General features: G+C 42.6%; 1 protein-coding gene across 1 annotated transcript in view; it reads right to left on the reverse strand.

Annotated features, from left to right (window-relative positions):
* The window catches only part of RPF2 (ribosome production factor 2 homolog), a 31,103-nt gene extending 13,173 nt beyond the window's left edge, over positions 1–17,930 (reverse strand). The window contains exons 1-6 of the mRNA XM_073576004.1: positions 17,708–17,930; positions 17,473–17,605; positions 9,950–9,987; positions 5,900–5,939; positions 3,076–3,157; positions 42–118 (exon numbers count right to left, since the gene is read on the reverse strand). Of these exons, the coding sequence (XP_073432105.1) occupies positions 42–118; positions 3,076–3,157; positions 5,900–5,939; positions 9,950–9,987; positions 17,473–17,605; positions 17,708–17,730 (393 nt within the window). The 5' untranslated portion in view covers positions 17,731–17,930. The remainder of the gene's footprint in view (positions 1–41; positions 119–3,075; positions 3,158–5,899; positions 5,940–9,949; positions 9,988–17,472; positions 17,606–17,707) is intronic.
* Positions 17,931–18,716: the final 786 nt, after the last annotated feature.

The following is an 18,716-nucleotide window of genomic DNA, read 5'->3' on the forward strand; positions in this document are numbered from 1 at the left end:
GTGCCCAACCAAAGCAAACAGTAACCAGAGGTGAAACATACCTTAACTTCTTGTAATGACACAAATTTCTCCAAGCCTAGCTCAATCATATCCAGCACATGAAAATCAAACATCCGGCCTAGTAAACAAATATTTATATAGTCGCAATGAAAAAAAGAAAATGGCAACATGCTCTTCACAAAATCACAATCCCAACTGCATGAAAAACAGAAGACTGATCAATTATTAACCAAAAATTGAATGTTAGGTTTGTTACTATAATGTCTTTCAATATACCTTTATTTACAGCCAACAAAATGGGATAAGTAGACCAACCATAGATTATTTTAGGTAATCTGCTAAGTTACAATACTTGGACAAAAGTATAGAGACACCTACATATTTACCTACAGGAGCTTCTATGACCTCCCATGCTAACGCTATAGGCATTTATATGGAGTTGGTCCTCCCATTGCAGCTAACGCAGCGTTCTGTTTTCGAGGAAAAAAAAATCACTGAATGCATTGGTGTTACTTCTGCTCCATACAAAGAAAATATTGGAACATTTTCTGAGCAAAAAAAAAGAGGAAGTAGAAAAGGAGCAGAACTCACCACCGGTACGTGAAATAACAGCAGATTATTCGGATGTTACATGAGGCCTAGAGACATAAGAAATTAAGGGGTGACGGCTGTTTCGCGTAACCTAGGCTTCTTCCAGCTCTTACATCCTCAGGTACACACTTCTTATTTACTAATTTGAGCATAGAGTATATATTTGTGAAATAACAAAAACAAGTGAAAGCCATTAAAAACTTTTCGCCAAATGTGAAAGTGGTTCAGTGAATATATACGCTCATTACCCTCAGAGAAAGGTTCTACTAGACTTAGTGCTCACATGAGACAGGAACATGATGGAGATCCCAGGTGTACGTGTTTTATAGGCCTTCATTCTGAACCAATAGCTGCATAATTTGTTAAAGATTTTTCATTTAAAAACTGGAAGCTTTAGGTCCTATTAGGCTTAATGATCAGAATAATTTGAGTCCATTTCTACACCAATATGTTTTATAGCGCTTTTTAAAGGGAACCGGTCAGCAGGATTGTGCACAGTAACCTACCGACAGGGTCAGGTCGGCACCGTTATACTGATTACAATGATATCTGGGTGATGAAATCCGTCTTGTGGATGTTGTTTAATTTTTATTTTCAGTTTTGTGTTAATGATATGTCCATGCTCCGGGGCGGCCTGTGGGAGGGTCTTCATGTGGTGCTCTGATTAGGTATTCATAATGCAGACTGCTGACAAGTCACTGATCCCTCACTGACCTGCCCCCTATAGTTTACATAATGAATATTCTATATATAGCTTGGGGAAAAAAAAAACCCTTCTACAGGCAGGCACCGGCAGTGGAGTCTGTGCTCCAGAATGATCGCATATGTACCCTGCATATAATTATTTTGTTTGATCTTATCCTTATATTAAATAAAAAAAATAAATAATCAGTTTGAAAATGGCACCAGCCGTGCCTGCGCAGTAACAGCCATCGTCGATAGCTGCTGCTGCATATGCAGCGCTATCTTGGAACAGGAATTTTTTTTCTCTCTAGCAAGATGGTGCCCTGGCGCAGTAGCAGCTACCGTATCACCGATAGCTACTACTGCGCAAGTTTTTATTTTTATGACCATAAAGATAAGATCAAACCAAATAATTATACGCACAATAGATATGCGATCATGCTGGCGCCTGCCTGCAGAAGGGTTTTTTTCTTTCACAAGAGAGAGCTATACACATGAAGCCCCCCCCCACAGGCCGCCCTGAAGCACGAGCAGATCATTAACTCAAAACTGAAAATACAGATTAAACCACAAGACGGATTTCATCACCCAGGTATCATTGTAATCAGTATAACGGCGCCGACCTGACACTGTCTGTAGGTTACTGCGCACAATCCTGATGCAGGTTCCTTTTAATGTTTTTCATGTGTTTGTTTTCATTATTCTTTTATTTTTCTTATTTCACAAATGTTTATTAATCTGAGTATAGCGTATATATGGAGTGTGTACCTGTTGATGTAAGAGCCAGAAGAAGCGTAGGTTATGCGAAACACCTGAAGTTCATTCATTTCTTATGTCTGTACTCCCCATGTCATGACCAAAGAAACTGCTGCCATTTTACATACCAGTGGTGAAAGCCTCTCCTTTTCTACTCCCTTGTTTTTCAATACGTACTTGTTGCCTTTGTGGGTTGAGCACCACCATATCTCGTTACCTGCTGAACTATTTGCCTCATTTGAAAACTTCCGTACTTAAAGTTCAAGCATTTTTACCTCTTAATTCACACATTTTCTTAGAACTGTTCATTGTTGCTCCTTTATCCCTCAAGAAAATGTAAATAACCTTCCCCCTCACCCCACCCCCAAAGAATTGGGTATTACCATTCTCCATTTCATGAGGCTGTCCCTGCCATCTATCAAGCGTGAGCAGCGATTGTACAATGTCTCATTATATCGGCACACACCGTACATTCAAGAAAATTGTAACCCCAATCTATCCTTTTTTGGCACCAGCACTGGGTCTCCCAGGGCTTGTGTGACATTTTATGTCACATGATCGCTGCTGAACAGCTGCAGCCTTTACTATTTCAACAAAGCAGATGTCCACTCTGAAGGAACAATGATGAGCAGCAGCCAATAAGCAACCACTGATTGTTGGATCACATGACTGCAGCAGCCAATGTTACGTCACCCACATCGCGGGAACAGTGCCCATACAAGTGGTGAGTACACACTGTTTTTATTTTCTATGTGACACTGAAATGATTAAGTAGGGCTTGTCCAGTTGTGGACAACCCATTGAATGATGCAATAACGCTTTTCTGAATCTCAAAATAGCAAAGTGTTTCACTAAGTAGAGATATGGGCTATCCGTTTGATGCCAGGTTCATATAGGGTAGTTTAACTTCATTTTTGAGATAAAAAAGCCAATCAAAAATGGCATACAAGCGCCTGTGATAGATCAGGGTTTGCATAAAACGTACACAAATACTGCATGAAGAAAACTAAAACATTTTATAGTGTACATATAGAGTTGTCTTACCGAAGATCAAGTTGTTTGGACGCTTCTTATTATGAGAGCCAAATACAAATAATGAGCAGTCTGATTTCTTAGCAAAAAATTCCTAAAAAAAAACAAAAACGAAAATTGCTTTACTATACACCGTGTGCAGAATTATTAGGCAAGTTGTATTTGAGAGGATCCTTTTTATTATTGAACAACAACTATGTTCTCAATCAACCCAAAAGACTCAGATATCAAAGCTTATTATTTTTGGAAGTTGGAGTGGGTTTTTTTTAGATTTGGCTATCTTAGGAGGATATCTGTTTGTGCAGGTAACTATTACTGTGCAGAATTATTAGGCAACTTAATAAAAACCAAAAATATATACCCATCTCACTTGTTTATTTTCACCAGGTAAACCAATAGAACAACACAAAATTTAGAAATAAACATTTCTGACATTCAAAAACAAAACAAAAAAAAAAAAATCAGTGACCAATATCGCCACCTTTCTTTACGATGACACTCAAAAGCCTTTTATCCATAGATTCTGTCAGTTGCTTGATCTGTTTACGATCAACATTGCGTGCAGCAGCCACCACAGCCTCCCAGACACTGTTCGGAGAGGTCTACTGTTTTCCCTCCCTGTAGATCTCACATTTTATGAGGGACCACAGGTTCTCTATGGGGTTCAGATCAGGTGAACAAGGGGGCCATGTCATTAATTTTCCTTCTTTTAGACCTTTACTGGCCAGCCACGCTGTGGAGTATTTGGATGCATGTGATGGAGCATTGTCTTGCATGAAAATCATGTTTTTCTTGAACGATACTGACTTCTTCCAGTACCACTGCTTGAAGAAGGTGTCTTCGAGAAACTGGCAGTAGGTCTGGGAGTTGAGCTTCACTCCATCCTCAACCCGAAAAGGTCCCACAAGTTCATCTTTGATGATACCAGCCTATACCAGTACCCCACCTCCACCTTGCTGGCGTCTGAGTCGGAGTGGAGCTCTCTGCCCTTTACTGATCCAGCCTCGGGCCCATCCATCTGGCCATCAAGAGTCACTCTCATTTCATCAGTCCATAAAACCTTAGAAAAATCAGTCTTAAGATATTTCTTGGCCCAGTCTTGACGTTTTATCTTATGCTTCTTGTTCAAAGGTGGTCGTTTTTCAGCCTTCCTTACCTTGGCCATGTCCCTGAGTATGGCACACCTTGAGCTTTTTGATACTCCAGTAATGTTGCAGCTCTGAAATATGGCAAAACTGGTGGCAAATGGCATCTTGGCAGCTTCACGCTTGATTTTCCTCAATTCATGGGCAGCTATTTTGCGCCTTTTTTTTTTTTTTATCAACACGCTTCTTGCGACCCTGTTGGATATTTGCCATGAAACGCTTGATTGTTCTGTGATCACGCTTCAAAAGTTTGGCAATTTCAAGACTGCTGCATCCCTCTGCAAGACATCTCACAATTTTTGACTTTTCAGAGTCCGTCAAATCTCTCTTCTGGCCCATTTTGCCAAAGGAAAGGAAGTTGCCTAATAATTAAGCACACCTTATATAGGGTTTTGATGTCATTAGACCACACCCCTCCTCATTACAGAGATGCAAATCACCTGATTTACATAATTGGCAGTTAGCTTTCAGGCCTATACAGCCTGGAGTAGGACAACATGTATGAAAAGGATGATGTGATCAAAATACTCATTTGCATTCTGCACACAGTGTAGGTATTGAAGCATGCTGTGGAGTTGGTGTCTATTTTGGTGGAGTTGGACCGACTCCTAAAATATAAAATAAATAGGGTTCAGTAGTGCTGTAAATTTTTTCATAAGAATTTGGGAAAGTTATGAAATGTTCTATAACTGTTCTATTCCTGATCTAAGGATCTGGGCTTTTAGTTGAGATGAATCTGTGCTGCACTTTATGTACATGCTCAGTAGTGACCAGTGCTGTGCGGTAGGAGGTGAGATGAATCTGTGCTGCACTTTATGTACATGCTCAGTAGTGAGGCAGTGCTGTGGGGTCGTAGTGGAGATGAATCTGTGCTGCACTTTACGTACATGCTCAGTAGTGGGGCAGGGCTGTGGGGTCAGAGGTGAGATCAATCTGTGCTGCACTTTATGTACATGCTCAGTAGTGACCAGTGCTGTGGAGTCGGAAGCAAGATGAATCTGTGCTGCACTTTAGGTAAATGCTAAGTAGAGAAGCAATGCTGTGGGGTAGGAGGGGAGATGAATCTGTGCTGTACTTTATGTACATGCTCAATAGTGAGGCCGGGATGTGGGGTCGGAGGTCAGATGAATCTGTGCTGTACCTTATGTACATGCTCAGTAGTGAGGCAGTGCTGTGGGGTCGGAGGCGACATGAATCTGTGCTGCACTTTATGTACATGCTCAGTAGTGAGGCAGTGCTGTGTGGTCAGAGGCGAGATGAATCTGTGCTGCACTTTATGCACATGCTCAGTAGTGAGGCAGTGCTGTGGGGTCGGGAGTCAGGGAAACTGAGGAGGCGGAGTCGTGGAGACACAATTGTGAATTCGGCACAGTTCCACTGTCAGAGAAAGAGAACAATGTCTATTAAGTATCATGCATGATTCCTAATCATTAGAACGCATGCATGATTCTCACTAGACCTTTTACGATTTCTATGGCAACTAAATCCAACATGTGTCTCAATGCCTTCTATCAGATCGGGCTGGAAAGGGTTCTTGGTGGTACCCCTTATAGAAATCAGTAGTGCTACATAAATTCTGTGTGTAGCCCTGGCCTTATGCAAACAAAATCCGTCTGATACAAAGACTTGAGAAAAATTAACTTCACTTTATAGTTTGCCAAGAGACCTTGTAGTCATTTGTTTGGACTTACCAGAGATGTCGGATCTTCAAAAGGCCTGGTCATGTTTTTCCTAAACAGATAGAATCCCTGAGTAATTATTTCAGAATTACACAAGTAAAATAATATAAATAATGCTAATAATGACGATAGCTTCAAAGATAATTATAGACCAAAACATGAATTAAAACTAGCATATAATAGAAGCTATACATTAATCATGACAAAGTACCATAGGTCAGAGACGACTGGTTATTTCTTATAGGGTAACAAGCTAAAAACTGGATGTCCCAATCAGAGCAGGACTGATAAGGGAACACCAGAGATTGCAGTTTAATGCTCATATGCAATGTGCTTTTGCATCCACTAAAAAAATGGCAAAGTGATAAAAATGTAATTAATGGAAAAAATTCTGTGCGACATTGTCAGTCCATGTGACAGCTCTGAGCCCTAGATTTACGCAATTTGATATTTCTAAGGCCAAACAGAAAAACTTATACATAAAAATCTTATACAGTTTATATATAAGCATATCATATACACTCACTGGCCACTTTATTAGGTACACCTGTCCAACTGTGTGTTAAGACTTAATTTCTAATCAGCCAATCACATGGCGGCAACTCAGTGCATTTAGGCATGTAGACATGGTCAAGACAATCTCCTGCAGTTCAAACCGAGCATCAGTATGGGGAAGAAAGGTGATTTGAGTGCCTTTGAACGTGGCATGATTGTTGGTGCCAGAAGGGCTGGTCTGAGAATTTCAGAAACTGCTGATCTACTGGGATTTTCACGCACAACCATCTCTAGGGTTTACAGACAATGGTCCGAAAAAGAAAAAAAATCCAGTGAGCGGCAGTTCTGTGGCCGGAAATGCCATGTTGATGCCAGAGGTCAGAGGAGAATGGGCAGACTGGTTCGAGCTGATAGAAAGGCAACAGTGACTCAAATTGCCACCCGTTACAACCAAGGTAGGCAGAAGAGCATCTCTGAACGCACAGTGCATCGAACTTTGAGGCAGATGGGCTACAGCAGCAGAAGACCACACTGGGTACCACTCCTCTCAGCTAAGAACAGGAAACTGAGGCTACAATTTGCACAAGCTCATCGAAATTGGACAGTAGAAGATTGGAAAAACGTTGCCTGGTCTGATGAGTCTCGATTTCTGCTGCGACATTCGGATGGTAGGGTCAGAATTTGGCGTAAACAACATGAAAGCATGGATCCATCCTGCCTTGTATCAACGGTTCAGGCTGGTGGTGGTGGTGTCATGGTGTGGGGAATTTTTTCTGGGCACTCTTTGGGCCCCTTGGTACCAATTGAGCATCGTTGCAACGCCACAGCCTACCTGAGTATTGTTGCTGACCATGTCCATCCCTTTATGACCACAATGTACCCAACATCTGATGGCTACTTTCATCAGGATAATGCGCCATGTCATAAAGCTCGAATCATCTCAGATTGGTTTCTTGAACATGACAATGAGTTTACTGTACTCAAATGGCCTCCTCAGTCACCAGATCTCAATCCAATAGAGCATCTTTGGGATGTGGTGGAACGGGAGATTCGCATCAGGGATGTGCAGCCGACAAATCTGCGCCAACTGTGTGATGCCATCATGTCAATATGGTCCAAAATCTCTGAGGAATGCTTCCAGCACCTTGTTGAATCTCTGCCACGAAGAATTGAGGCAGTTTTGAAGGCAAAAGGGGGTCCAACCCCTTACTAGCATGGTGTACCTAATAAAGTGGCCAGTGAGTGTATATTATATTATATACGCACACAGCAGGTGAAATAAGTATTGCATATGTCACCAATTCTCTAAGTTAATATATTTCTTAAGGTGCTATTGTCATGAAACTATCAGATGTCAGTAACAATCCATCCAATCCACACAGGAACAGAAATCAAACCATAGTTGTCCATGAATTAGTTATGTGTAATAGTGAGAAATGACACAGGGAAAAAGTATTAAACACATGAGGAAAGAGGTGCAAAAAGCCATGGCAAGTCAAGACAGCAACTGAAATCTAGCAGTACTTTGAAAGCATTCCTGCCACTTAGTGAAAAATAATATCATCTGGTTCAACTGATGGGCTACAAAAAGGGGTCTCATTACCAAGGTGCCACATAAGTAACATCTCGTGATGGGTAAAACCAGTGAGCTGTCTCAAGACCTTTGCAACCTTATTGTAGTAATACATACAGATGGCATTGGTTACAAAATAATTTCTAAACTACTGAAGGTTCCAGCGAGGACTATTGGGGCCCATAACTTCTATCACTTGGAAGTGGAAAGAACATAATTTCACCATAAACCGGACACGACCAGGTGCTCCCTGCAAGGTTTCAGACAGAGGATTTAAAAGAATTATCAGAAGCGTTGTCTAAAGGGGGTTTTACACATAGCGATATCGCTATAACGTCACCGATTTTGTGACGTGCTAGCGATATCGCTATGTGTGATACTTACTTCCGACCGACTCCCCCGCTGTCCATCGCTGATCGCGCGAGAATGTCCGGCTCCATTTCTCGTCGGGCGCTTCGTGCTGGGCTTCCTGCTGGCGCCGACGAGCGACGCGTGGAGGCGGGAGGGAGGACGTCAGGATCGCTGTGTGTGAAAGGTGAGTATCGTGCGCTGCATCGCTGCTGCATCACTGTGAGGTCTGCCTGTGTGACAACTCACTAGCGATCATTTAGCGATGCACCAGCGATCCTGACCGGGTCGGATCGCTGGTGCATCGCTAAATGTAAAGGGGCCTTTAGAGCCAAAGACCACATGTGGAGAGCTACAGAAAAACCTGGAATCAGCAGGTACAATTGTTTCAAATAAAACTATAAGTAATACATTCAACCTCCATGACCTGTATGCACACTCACCACACAAGACTCCATTGCTGTACAAAAAGCATGTTCAAGCACAATTACAGTTTACTCAACAACATTTAGACAAGCCTGTTAAATACTGGGAGAATATATTCTGGTCATATGAGACAAAAATTGAACTCTTCGGATGCCAAAATACACACAAAATTTCGAGGCCAAAAAGCTCTGCATATCACCCCAAAAACACCAAACCACAGAGAAGTTTGGAGGTGGGAACATTATGGTGTGGGGCTGGTTTTCAGCATATGGCAATGGCAAACGGCATAAAATTTAAAGAAGGATGAAGGGACAAATGTACTGAGACATTCTCGATACAATTCTGCTGCCATTTACCAGGATGATGAAGATTAAATGAGGGTGGACATTTCAGCAAGACAATGATTCCAAACACACAGCCAAGGAAACTCTTAATTGGTTTCCAAGAAAGAAAATAAAGCTGTTGGAATGGCCCAGCCAATTACCTGACCTGAATCCAATAGAAAATCTATGGAAGGAACTAAAGCTCAGAGTTCATAGGAGCCCATGGAACCTTCAGGATTTGAAGAGTGTTTGTGTGGAAGAATGGGCGAAAATCACACCTGAGTAATGCATGCGACTAGTTTCTCCATACAGGAGGCATCTTAAAGATGTCATTACCAACAAAGGCCTGTGTAAGAAGTATTTATTACATTTCAGTAAGTGTGCTCAACACTTTTTCCTTGAGTCATTTCTCATTATTATACAAAACAAAGTGATTTCTTTGCCTGTGTGAACTAGATGGGTTGATACTGACATCTGGTGAGAATTCCACATCAATAACACTTTTAGAAATATATTTAGTTAGAAAATTGGTGATATGTCCTATACTTATTTCACCTGATGTGTATATATACACACACACACACACATTTTACAACATTCTACAATTTCTCTCTGGCAAGAATTCTTAAAGAACCTGTATGATTTTTGTCACAACATAGCCCCCGTAATATCTTTATGTGCCCCATTACAGATCCATAATGTAGCAGGGTGCACATAGATGTAATTTATGTATCATGAAGAAAATGTTATGAAGGCACACATTTTCATACTTTCAAGTTTTGCTACAACTGTCTTTTCCCTAAACCTTCCAAGATCAACTAGAATAAAAAAAAAAATCCCTGTACAAACAGGTATGTAGAAAATCTACATTTATATATTAACAATTTTAGAACTTACTTTTTATACATCACACAATTTGGTTTTTTCAATGAATGCTGAAAAAGAAAATTAGTAAAGATCAGAGCAAAAGCTTTGTAGTTTAGGGGTTAGAAGTGCAGGGGTTAACTCGTGCAATATCTAGATGTTACACTGTAAGGCTGGAAGCGCACACACATTTTAATAACCGTGGACACAAAATGGAATACATTTTACAGAAATACTCATTTTGTTTGGATTTTTTTCAAACAATAGGTGACAGCAAAATGGTTCTCCACCAGAAAACTCCAAAAATTCTTTTTCACATTACAGCAAGTTTGGCTAGCATGACTGCAGGAGCAAAATATCTGACTCCATAAATCTCTCATGTGTAATGATACTAATAAAAATGTACTGTGGTAAATAACATTGGAATTTTCATCACCATCTTGTTATAATCAGGGTATGCAATTTAATCCTGAAGCTGGAAGAATTCTACTAACTCCATGGCCCAAGTATTTGTGCGCAGCTGCAGGAAGACAAATTTTAGCGGGGGACGGGTAGTAAGTAGAGTTTAGCGAAACAGGTCGGCCAGATTCATAAGTCGCCGACTTATGGCAAAGTCGGGTTTCGCCGACCGAAATCCGACCACAGCAAAACGAGCGTCAAAGTAGAGAGAGAGAGATATTTCGTGCAGTTTTAAAAAGCGGTCCGGCATGTAGGTGTGTTTACTGTCCTCCACTCCCTGCCGACTTTGCTTCCCCCATTGACTTGCAATGGGTTTCGTGTTTCAGTCGGACATTCGACTTTTCCCGATAGTCGGCCGATTTCGTTCGACTCGACTTTTGAGAAAGTCAGGTTTCATGAAACCCGACTCTCTCAAAAGTCGAGTCGAACGTAATCGGCCGATTATCGGGAAAAGTTGAAGGTCCAACTCGAGAAGTTGAAACCCGACTCGACCCTAAAAAAGGCAAAGTCGCTCTTCTCTAGTAGTAAAGCACACAGCAGTGGCATATGAGTACCGGTCCATGCTTAAAGGAGTTTTCTGGTGCAAGTGCTCGATTTGCATACTCCCAGCCACATCCAAACTGGACTGTTTCCGGACTTGCTCAACACACTTGCATTGATTGAGGCTGTGCAAATCTAGTTTGCATGTGACCACATGTATGCATATCTCATGATACAACCCCTGGCAAAAATTATGGAATCACCGGCCATGGAGGATGTTCATTCAGTTGTTTAATTTTTTAGAAAAAAAAGCAGATCACAGACACGGCACAAAACTAAAGTCTTTTCAAATGGCAACTTTCTGGCTTTAAGAAACACTAAAAGAAATCTAGAACAAAAAATGTGGTAGTCAGTAATGGTTACTTTTTTTAACCAAGCATAGGGGAAAAATTACGGAGTCACTCAATTCTGAGGGAAAAATTATGGAATCATGAAAAAACAAACCAACAAAAAAAACACTCCAACACATCACTAGTATTTTGTTGCACCACCTCTGGCTTTTATAACAGCTTGCAGTCTCTGAGGCATGGACTTAATGAGTGTCAAACAGCACTCTTCATCAGTCTGGCTCCAACTTTCTCTGATTGCTGTTGCCAGATCAGCTTTGCAGGTTGGAGCCTTGTCATGGACCATTTTCTTCAACTTCCACCAAAGATTTTCAATTGGATTGAGATCCGGACTATTTGCAGGCCATGACATTGACCTTATGTGTCTTTTTTCAAGGAATGTTTTCACAGTTTTTGCTCTATGGCAGGATGCATTATCATCTTGAAAAATGATTTCATCATCCCCAAACATCCTTTCAATTGATGGGATAAGAAAAGTGTCCAAAATATCAACATAAACTTGTGCATTTACTGAAGATGTAATGACAGCCATCTCTCCAGTGCCTTTACCTGACATGCAGCCCCATATCATCAATGACTGTGGAAATTTGCATGTTCTCTTCAGGCAGTCATCTTTATAAATCTCACTGGAACGTCACCAAACAAAAGTTCCAGCATCATCACCTTGCCCAATGCAGATTTGAGATTCATCACTGAATATGACTTTCATCCAGTCATCCACAGTCCACGATTGCTTTTCCTTAGCCCATTGTAACCTTGTTTTTTTTCTGTTTAGGTGTTAATGATGGCTTTCGTTTAGCTTTTCTGATGTAAATGCCATTTCCTTTAGGCGGTTTCTTACAGTTCAGACACAGATGTTGACTCCATTTTTCTCCCATTCGTTCCTCATTTGCTTTGTTGAGCATTTCCTGTTTTGAAGACATATTGCTTTAAGTTTCCGGTCTTGACGCTTTGATGTCTTCCTTGGTCTACCAGAATGTTTGCCTTTAACAACCTTCCCATGTTGTTTGTATTTGGTCCAGATTTTAGACACAGCTGACTGTGAACAACTAACATCTTTTGCAACATTGCGTGATGATTTACCCTCTTTTAAGAGTTTGATAATCCTCTTCTTTGTTTCAATTGACATCTCTCATGTTGGAGCCATGATTCATGTCAGTGCACTTGGTGCAACAGCTCTCCAGGGTGTGCTCACTCCTTTTTTAGATGCAGACTAACGAGCAGATCTAATTTGATGTAGGTGTTAGTTTTGGGAATGAAAATTTACAGGGTGATTCCATAATTTTTTCCCCCAGAATTGAGAGATTCCATAATTTATCCCCTCTGCTTGGTTAAAAAAAAGTAACCATTACTGACAACCACATTTTTTGTTCTTGATTTCTTTTAGTGTTTCTTAAAGCCAGAAAGTTGCCATTTGAAATGACTTTAGTTTTTTTGCCATGTCTGTGATCTGCTTTTTTTCTACTAAATTACACAACTGAATGAACATCCTCCAAGGCCGGTGATTTCATAATTTTTGTCAGGGGTTGTAGTAGTCAAGTGCCCACTGCTCCTGGCACTGAAGAATCCTCACAGTGTGTAGTACGCACAATGTGATTATTCACAAGTCTACAGTCATAAAGTGGAAAGAATGGACAGCACTTCAGTGTAGGAGACTATATGACTGGTATTTGCGCAACTTAATTTGCAGGACCCTGGTACAGTAGTCAGATCAATATTCAGCAGCTGCTGCAAGGAGCCCTGTGATTCCTTACCTGACGGCATCCTCTGCTCTTCCTCTGATTTACAATGCGATGCAATGTCATGTATGTGTCATGTCACAAAGAGGACATCACGCAAGGTCTACAAATCAAGAGAGGAGCCAGAGATGCCGGCAGGTAGGAGGTGGCTCGCAGGGATCTCGTCTAGTAGCCAAGGACTTTACTGACGTGACCATTTGACCAGTGTCTTGCGAATAAATTTGCTAATCTCTACTGGTGTATGATGTATTATAACTACACACATCAGATATTATATACGGGATAGCATGTGACTGGTATATATTACACTGACTACAGACATCAGATATTACACCAATCACATATTATCCTGTATATAACATTAGATGCCTGTGCACACAGTACAGCGCAAACAGTATATACATGACTGCTATATACTGTGATACAGATGTCATATACAGGATTTGTGATCATACAAATTACACTAGGACTGCAGACATCAGATAATACACCAGCTGCATATTACCCTGTATATAATAGTGGATGGCTGTGCACATAGTATATTACAGTATACAGGATAATGAGTGACGGTATATATTACAGTATGAGTACAGACTTCAGATATTATATCAGCCACATATCCTGCATATAACACTGGATGATTATGCACACAGTACAGCACATCCAGTATACAGGAGACTACATGACGGTATACATAATATGCAAGTATTATATATTATATTGTGATACATCAGATATTATATACAGGATAATATGTGGTGGTATTTATTACATTATGACTACAGACATCGGATATAATACTAGTCACACATTATCCTGGACATAACATCTGATCTCTGTGCATATATTATACAGGAGAATGTGTGACTGGCATATGACACACTGTGACTACAGACATCTGATAGAATAGAATAATGTGTATTTTGTAAAACATTTGATGTGTGTATCACAGTATATCATAGACCAATGGTGGGCAATTAATTTTCCCGAGTTCCCACAACTAACAGCCCTCTGCATGCCGTAAGAGCAGACAACACACAACCCTCTGTATAGTGAAAACCCTCACATACCCCCTCTATATAATGTATAAGCTCCATGTACAGTGTGAGCCCCCACATAGCCTCCTAAATACTGTATGAGGCCCTAAATAGCACCACTATATACAGTGAAGTGATGTCATCACATCTGATGGCTCTCATGCTGATTGGTGGAAGAAAGAGTTGGTGGCTCCTCATCCACCAATGTATTCACTGCTGTCTGAATCCCAAGGATGCGGATAACTGACAGCAGGAAGCAGATGGACAGCGGGCGAGGACATGGTGAAGCCTCTGGGCCATTGTTTTATCCATATGTCCGCTTGCCACACTTTGCCCAGTTTTGTTCTAGACTAATCTGTATACTCCATGTGGTATATTTATTTTACTCATTTATATAGTGCTATTAATTCCTCAGCGCTTTCCATACATTATCATCACTGTCTCCATTGGGGCTCACAATCTAAATCCCTATCAGTATGTCTTTGGAATATGGGAGGAAACCGGAGAATCCGGAGGAAACCCACGCAAACATGGGGAGAACATAAACTCCTTGCAGATGTTGTACTTGATGGGATTTGAACCCAAGACATCAGCGCTGCAAGGTTGAAGTGCTATCCACTGAGCCTCCAAGATATAGAATGCACTGATCACACCTGGACCTGGTTACAGGACCTCACATAGTGTATGTAGTGCTGTATATTATAATCTGTGATGTCCTGTACGTTCAGATGAGATCAGTCAGTGCAAGATTCAATGTTGCGATGTCTGCTGGGGCTCATTGTGACTTATTGACCTAGACTGAACTTTCCTGCAGACCAGGTGACGTTAGAGGTGATAACCTGACTGACAGCGTGACCTGATCTGCAGCAGAGCTCAGACTCCTGTAATAACTCACACTGAGCCCCAGCAGAGCAGATAATACATTCCTGTGTGGAGTTATCAGGCGCCTGCTGACCCCTCACTGGAACCCTCCTTCCCTCTGACACCATTATCACCTCATGCTGTGCTCCAGAGAGCTGTGTATGGCATTTCTTCAGCAGACCACACAGTGTGCAGTGGGCATCTCTGTCATGTAGCCCAGCTAGCAACAACCACAAACAAAAAGGTACAGTGCCGGACCCCCAGCAGACATGAACAGCTTCTAGGGGGGCATATGCCTCTCTGTCCACCCACTGTGCTAACTACAGCTAACAGCTATTAACTAGAGAATAATGAAAATAAATTTAGTGCAGTTCTTCCACTGCATGAGAACCACATTTCACCAATGGGATTCAACTGACATTTACAATAATGGAAAGAGCCTAGAGGATCTGTTGTCACAAGATCCGGTCACCCTCTGCCAGCTAGAATATTTCAGTGTGCTGAGAATTTGGAAACCTCATAAGTCAATGGTATCCATCAATATGTTGTCATGACTCCAGCCACAACGCCAGTCTTTCAAAAGTTTACTCATCATCACAAAAAGTGCTAGGATAGTCATCATGTTTCAATTTACAAACGTGCACTTAGACAGGCCAAGAGTGTGTGACTGAATACTCATTACCAATTATTAACCTATGTAAAAGAAATAACCAGATGTATATGTACAGTGTTAGCTTGGTGATTTAGGAATCACTTATCGGCAGTGTGTTACACTGTGTAAACAGATGGGCTAGCACTCGTCCTCCTGTCATTCATGGGGTCGTGCACGTCTGAGTTTCTCCTCAGGCAGAGCGTGTCTGAGGGAGGAAAAAAAAAAATCACAGCATGCACAAGTTGCATCTGATTGCACTCACCCATTCTTGTCTACGGCTCCACGGAAAATGGAGAATTTTTTTTTTTATTCTCAACATCCAATAAAATCGTATCACACTGTGGTCAAAGTGTGACTGTCATAATCAGCCAGATGTCTTGTGACCCTAGCGTAAGGGTCCAACGGCCAGGGTCACCAACAAACCTGACAAGGTAGGAGTGACCAGTGCTGGCTTAGCTATATGTCCCCTTCATAGGGCTCTAATGGAGCTGAGGGACCCCCCCATTCAAGGGAATGTTCCTTTTCAACAAACCGTTGCCCATAAAGGGAACCTGTCACCTCGTTTTGCCACTATAAGCTGCGGCCACTCCCTTTTGGGGCTTATCTACAGTATTCTGTAATGCTGTAGATAAGCCCCCGATCCGACCTGAAAGAGAAGAAAAACAAGTTTTATTATACTTACCAGGGGGCGGTTCGGTCCGATGGGTGTCCGGCACCTCCCATCTTCATGCGATTTCGTCATCCTGCTTGCTTCGTGTCTCCTGCGCAGGCGTACTGATCTGCCCTGTTGAGGGCAGAGTAAAGTACTGTAGTGCGCAGGCGCTGGGCCTCTCTGACCTTTTCCTGGTCCTGCGTACTGCAGTACTTTGCTCTTCCCTCAATAGGGCAGATCAGTACACCTGTGCAGGAGCTGTGGCACGAACCAAGGAAGATGATGACATCGTATGAAGATGGGAGGTGCCAGACCCGGCCCTCTGACGCCCATCACATCGGACCGCCCCCCCGGGTTAGTATAATAAAACTTGTTTTTCTTCTTTTTCAGGTTAGATCTGGGGTTTATCTACAGCATTACATAATGCTGTAGATAAGCCCCCAAAGGCAGTGGCAGTAGCTTATAGCTGAAAAACGAGGTGACAGGTTCCCTATAAGCTCAATGTGGAAGCTCAGCTCTATGTATCTCTCTGTTGTTGAGGTGCAGTGCTGATGTTACATGGACAGCACTGCAGCCAGTCACTGAGCTCGGCGGATCTGATGGGGAATAAGTGTGTGGAAAGGCGACCATCCCTTTAAAGGGAATCTGTCACCCAATTTTTGGCCTATAAGAGGCGGCCACCGCCATCAGGGGCTTATGTACAGCATTCTGTAATGCTGTAGATAAGCCCCCGATGTAACCTGAAAGATAAGAAAAACGAGCTAGATTATACTCACCCAGGGGCTGTCCGGTTCGATGGGTGTCGTGTTCCGGTGCTCCCATCTTCTAGAGATGAAGTAGTCCTCCTCCTTGCTTCATGCTGCGCTCCTGTGCAGGCGTACTTTCTCTGCCCTCAATAGTACTGCAGTACTTTACTCTGCCCTCAACAGGGCAAATCAGTGTGCCTGCGCAGGAGCGCAGCATGAAGCAAAGAAGAGGACGTCATCGCATGAAGATGGGAGGTGCCTGGCCGGACCGTGACACCCATTGGACCCAGACAGGGCCGCCCCCCCCCCCCAGGTGAGTATAATCTAACTCTTCTTTCTTATCTTTCATGTTACATCGGGGGTTTATCTACAGCATTACAGAATACTGTAGATAAGCCCCTGATGGCGGTGGCCGCAGCTTATAGGCCGAAAATCCGAAAATGGGGTGACAACGTCCCTTTAACACTTCCGACATGTGAGAAGCATGTTCCACTTAAACTTAGAGAAGACTGCACAGACATACCAGATCTTTCAGTGCTTGGGTCACAATCATACTGGCGTTCCCCCCTTTAACCAGCATGGCGTTTTTGTCATTCTCAGTCAGCTTGGGTTCCCGGTGCTGAAGAAACCTCTTTGATCTCCGAGTTTTCGGTTTTCTATAGCAGAAATCAGAAGGTTACTAAGACACCACGATGCCGCAGCGTGACAGCAAAACGGCAATGACCAGAGCCTGGCACAACATGGAGGCCGGTACTTACACCACGCGATCTAACGCAGACATCGTAAAAAGCTTCCCTGCACACACGTGGATACGGCACAGAACTCTCCTCTGCCGCCAGGGATGATGACGTCACGTTACACGGCGCATTCCTTCACGTCATCATCGGAATGATGGAGACATGTTAGTGCGTGTGTAGAAGGTGCGTGTATGGACTGCAGACGGTGACGCCTAGCGGCCGGAGGACACAAAGCACAGCTGCTGAGCCCTGTGAGCCACACGTAGTTTCTTCTGGAATGCTTCTCGTTCTTACCCTTTATCATTACTAAACCTTCAGTCTCAGCAGCCAAACAGAAGGTTGCGCTGCCTGTTGTGGGGGCAGATTAGAGCCAGGCACAGTGCCCCCATTACAGGGCCAGTGGTGGTGCCCTCACAGGACACAATGGGGCAAATAATTGCAATTTTTATATTGCAGACCGACAATGTGGGCCATGAAGATTGAATGGCACATGTGCAGCCACCACTTCATTCTGACAGGCCATTCTAGAGCCCGGCTTTCAAGATTGTCCCAGTGGTCGGACCCCCACAATCAGAAAATGAGCCTTTATCCTATGGAGAGCCGATAACTTTTAAAAAGGGTTCCCTGGTCTCAGAAGAAAAGTCTGCAGTCACTCTCCGGTCACTGCAGACTGCTCAGTCATGCGTGTTCAATGCGCACACTGTGACGATTCCACTGTACTCCCCGTGCGGGTGGGCGATCATGGGGTTTGCATGCTTGCAGTGATGGCCAACCCAACTCCTGCGCTTCTCTGAAGTCTCCTCTATTGCGAGAAGCAGATGAGAATAGTCAGTATATGACTGCCAGTGTGACAATCACATACATATGGCCGTGCAAGACCGGTTTTAGACAAAGTGGGGCCTGGACAAAAGTTTTAAGTGGGGCTCCAAATGCTCACATATTGCACCATCATATAGAAACATTTCTCTTGTATTTACCTGCGGAGTTCAGGCCGTTAAACGAGTGATCGACAATATTGAAGTTATTCGAT

This window comes from Dendrobates tinctorius, unplaced genomic scaffold (assembly GCF_039654945.1).
Source record: "Dendrobates tinctorius isolate UK_male_01 unplaced genomic scaffold, ASM3965494v1 ptg000046l, whole genome shotgun sequence".
NCBI classification, from domain to species: domain Eukaryota; kingdom Metazoa; phylum Chordata; class Amphibia; order Anura; family Dendrobatidae; genus Dendrobates; species Dendrobates tinctorius.